Source organism: Adiantum capillus-veneris, chromosome 25, assembly GCF_014529385.1.
Source record: "Adiantum capillus-veneris isolate H3 chromosome 25, ASM1452938v2, whole genome shotgun sequence".
Lineage (NCBI taxonomy): Eukaryota > Viridiplantae > Streptophyta > Polypodiopsida > Polypodiales > Pteridaceae > Adiantum > Adiantum capillus-veneris.
The window spans coordinates 55375516-55380164 of record NC_140955.1 but is presented as its reverse complement, the minus strand read 5'-3'; the positions used below and the strand labels follow the sequence as shown (position 1 = coordinate 55380164).

At 47.3% G+C, this 4649-nt stretch overlaps 1 protein-coding gene across 1 annotated transcript; it reads left to right on the top strand.

Annotated features, from left to right (window-relative positions):
* Nucleotides 1–1601: 1601 nt before the first annotated feature.
* LOC147424925 (uncharacterized) lies at nt 1602–4060 on the top strand. Its single transcript, XM_086500135.1, has one exon. It carries the CDS (start codon nt 1982–1984, stop codon nt 3590–3592), a length of 1611 nt encoding a protein of 536 aa, XP_086356261.1. The 5' UTR covers nt 1602–1981; the 3' UTR covers nt 3593–4060.
* The last annotated feature ends 589 nt before the right edge of the window (nt 4061–4649 follow it).

The following is a 4649-nucleotide window of genomic DNA, read 5'->3' as shown; positions in this document are numbered from 1 at the left end:
AGAGGATGCTTCACATAGCTTAATCCGAAAACGCCACTATAGATTGCTACTGAGGACACACACATGATGAAGGCAATGATATTTGTATTAACTCTTGTTTTGTGTATAATTAGAAAGGATATATATTCACAATATGTACGATTCGATTGCACAACCATGACTCTAGCTCGACAACCCTGCAAGGTTCATTATCTGCATCCAATTCCCATGCCTATGCGTTTGCTTGCCGTGACACATAAATGCTACGGGGTAGGGCATGACATTTGTTTCTTATATTTTTTGGAGGACCACAATGCCAACTCTCCACCATACTTTTGTATGGCACTTCTGCATGACGTGCACTGTATTATTATCATTTTCATTTTGTGCCTTTTGTTGTATAGGGAACGATATGGGACATAACTTGCTTCTTTCCAATGCTCATCAAGTCCCAATCTGAGCTATTATTGGTGCTTTTCAATTGGTTTTACTCATTTCCTCGTGTTCCATAACAAAACCGAGGCAACTTAGTCACAACCGACTAACCGAGTAATCAGCTGCGCTCCAAAATCTATCAGATTATGTACGACAAAGGCCCACCAAGCAAGACCCCCACCATTGCATGCGATCGCAGTTGACGCCCGCCATTGCATGCGAATGCAATTTCTTTCGATAGGTTTGGGTAAACCATTGCACGCCCGAAACACCTCATACTTGCCTGCTTGGATTGGGGTTTTCGAGGAGAGAGAGAGAGAGAGAGAGAGAGAGAGAGAGAGAGAGAGAGAGAGAGAGAGAGAGAGAGAGAGAGAGAGCCTTCACTATGCACCCACTCAGATTGCACAAAACAAAAACTTCGCTGAGTTGTAAAGGAAACGACGGAGGCAATGAGTGTCATTGCAGGTGCTGGAGACATCGTGTGAACCTACCCTTACATGAGCGTTTTCCTTTCGATCCTATTTGAGCATGCGCGTGTGATATAGTGATCACTGATGAGGCATGCGGAGCCTCGTCACTAAATGACACCTCCCTAGGGAGGTGGGATCAATGGCCCACAGTAGGCGTGTCGAGGCGGGTGGAATCCCAGCCGTTCGATCGACATTTGAACTAGGTGTGAACTAAGAGTGAACTTGGAGATATGTGCACCACACCAAATTTGGTGTGAACTCGACGTGAACACGGTGTGAACTGGGGAGGGCGTGCACACCACACCAAATTTGGTGTGAACTAGGTGTAAACTTGTCCGCGACGCCGTGATCTGTAAACTTATCCCACACACAACTTCCAATCAGTGCGCATTAGCCTAGTGGTTAGAGTCAAACCCATGGGGGACAGAGGGTACTGGATTCAAATCATGATTCCGAGAATAGTGAGAATCTTTTGCATGCCGCAAGCAATCCAACGGTCATGATCAACCGAGCCATTGATCCCACCTCCCAAATGGAAGTGTCAATCAGTAAGGAGGCATGAGGAGGGTGGGGTCACTGGCCATTGTCCCAGGCTGTCACGTCGTGTGACATGTAGGGGATGAGACTCGAGTGCCAGCACACAGGCTATCCAAGCGGAGGCTATATATAGGCTCACCAGTTGTATTTTGCCCGCAGAACTCATGACAACAAGCACTGAGCAGCTCTCGAGATGGGGACCCTGCAATGCATTGTTACAGGTCTGAGGACGAAGGAAGATGCAGCGAAGGTGCCTGCAGGGCCAGTGCAGGCTGCGAGTCTACTCGGGTCGTGTCTAGACCAGGGAAGATGCACGGAAGGTGCCTGCTGCTCTAGTCGCGTCGTGACTGGACCAGTTGCCTGCCTGTTACTTGCCACGAACCATCCTATCACTTGCTATATATACAGCCCTCAGACTACCTACCTTCCTCCCCCCCCCCCCCCCCCCCCAAACAAAAAACACCCACGTTCAGTCTTCTCTTTTGCAGCTCCTCCACGCAACTAATTCCTCTGCATCGACGACCACCGCCAGTGGCGATCTGCAGAAGCAGCCCGCCTTAATGAGCCCCAGCCAAATCAGAGAGCGCTTCGAGGCCAGTGTCACCCGTGCCAAGAGTGGCGCCCTCTTGGTCGCCGCCCTTCACCTTCTCTCTCGCTTCTTTGGCTGCTGCGCTCTCACCTGGGCCACCGTCGTGCTCCTGGGCGGCTTCTCCACTTCCCTTCGTAGTCTCGATTTCTTCCTCGTGAGTGCTCTCCTGCTCCTCGAAGGCGCGCGCCTCTTCATTGTCCAAGTCTTCAGCAAGATCTTGTCAAAAACTTTGTTTCGTGAGAGCCATCGTCCCGAAGAGTTCCTTTTCAAGGATACACAGTACGACAAAGCCAATTGCCTAGACATCCTTGGCCAAGCCATCAGCTTCATCTTCGTCTCTGTGAACCTCGTCATCACCGTCGGCCGATTCAGCCTTACTGGTGGCTATGCCCTCTCTGGTGATGATTCTAGCAAGAACTGGAATACTGTGTATGCGCTCTACATCTTCTATGTGCTTGTCATGGTAAACTCTTCCCTCGCCATCTTATCTGCCCTCATTCGCCCTTCCCTCCGCAGGAGATGCGATTGTCAGCCCTCTGACAAAACTTCCATCCAGCAAAATTGTTTACTGAGCTTCCATGACGAAGTCTACAAAACAGCATTGGGCATGGGCTTTCCCGAGGCAGATCAGCTTGACATTCTTGAGTTTGCATACACAAAGCTCTCGAGCGACTTCAAGCGCAACATTCGGCCTCCATTGATCAAAGCGCAGAACAAGGATCTAATTTGCTATCTCTATCATAATCAGCAAGGGATAGCACTCACTTGTGAGTATCTCAAAGGGGCAGATGTGTGGAACATGCTAGTGGCTGCGAATTTACCTGGGTTTTGGGCAGAGGAGCAGAGGATTGAGCATCAAATTGCCCTGTTTTGGGCACTACGAAAGAGGATGTATGGGGCCGGAAAGGATGCCGAATCTGCACTGAATAGCATAGAGTGCCTCGCCCAGACATGGTCTGCCATGCCCATGTCCAAGCCCTACCCTTTTCTCATCAATCACCCTGCCTCGACCATCAATATCGTTGACACACTGGTGCAATTGCTTCTGGAGCCCATTCGACCAACCCTCCTCTTTCAGCTTCGGGCCTTTGAGGCTTGCTGCCAAAACACACAAGTTCTTCAGCATCTGTATGGAGGACGGAGCCCTCAAGAAGCACAAGAGTTGTGCCAGCAGCTCCAGGCCACGATCGCGGGTGGGCAACATGAAATCGCAGAGGTAATGCTGCCAGAGATGTGCCGCAAGTTGTTCAAATATGTGAGCGAGAAGGGGATATGGATGACGACAAAAATCTACGCAGGAAATGCATTGCTTTCTCTGCTATGCTATGGGATGGGTGAGTTAGGGGAGGACGTGATAAAAACCTTGCAAGGTCCAGTGGAAGAATTCATAGACCCAGCAAGGGCACGCGGAGAGGAGGGCAAGCTGCCCTACTTCTGGTTCAATGATATGATTGTGGTGGAGAAGATAAGGAGGAAATTGCAACTGCCGAGGTATTTATGGTGGGAAGGGGTTCGGATTAGGAGTCCTGATGGTGCGGAGCTCTCTCTTGAGAGAGCCTTAGCTTTACTTCAAGATTTGTGACTCAGTGAATGTGCATTCTCAACATCTGGGGTATGAAGCACAGGTCAGATGGTCTCTATTTCCGGCATTCGACCTTGAGAGACCCAAGGGTATTGCAAGCTTGGGACGGTCTCTATGCTTGGGATTCGAACTTGAGATGTGGCTTGGAGCTTGAGTTGTCGGATTCAAACATGAGATGCTACTGGGAATTGAACAATCTGGTACACTACTTGCCTTGAAACTATAATCTTGCACACACAAAAGCTGGTGTACTGCAACCACTTATAATGTACACTGAAAACAACCTGAGATGCTACGGGGAATTGAGCACAAGTCACTCACCTGGAGCGCCAATCTGGTACACTACTTGCCTTGAAACTAAAATCTTGCACACACAAAAGCTGGTGTACTGCAACCACTTATAATGTACACTCAAAACAATGTAAAATGTTTGTCAATATTATAACTAGTGAATATGTTTTTTGGCAAGGTTGGTGAAGGTTTAAGTTTCTGGATTTCTAAAACATGCTTTAGTGAAGAATGGAGATAATTAAGTACACATTTGAGTACGTACAATTTTTGGTACTATCTTGGCATGCATATTGGCCTTCTTAAAGAAGCTTTAGTCTATTCATCTATTTGTGTGCTGTACACCCACTATTGGGCACTGACAACGTTAGTGGGGATGTTGTAGTATTTAATCAATACTATGCATGATGGAGCTGATGGTTACATTGTCTTGTGGGTGACTACCATGAGTCTATACCATGTACATTCCTGTGAGGGTGAATCTGGATTCATTTAGCTGTATATATGTCTAGGTGTTTATCTATCTGTCTATGGATCTCCTGTATACTTAAGCTTGACTAAGCCATGTTCATTACATACTTATATATCATTCATACGAGGGTTTTAAATTTAGTTCTCATAGGTCTTTATGGGCTTTTGCATACATTGGTAGATTAATTAATTCATTTCATCTCTCTCTCTCTCTCTCTCTCTCTCTCTCTCTCTAAATTGTTGTTATATCTGTTGATGGACAATCATAGACTTAATAGAATATGCGTGACACTTCCTT

Excerpts from the sequence above, each read along its gene's own strand:
- LOC147424925 (XM_086500135.1), top strand. The coding sequence starts at position 1,982 with ATGAGCCCCAGCCAAATCAGAGAGCGCTTCGAGGCCAGTGTCACCCGT.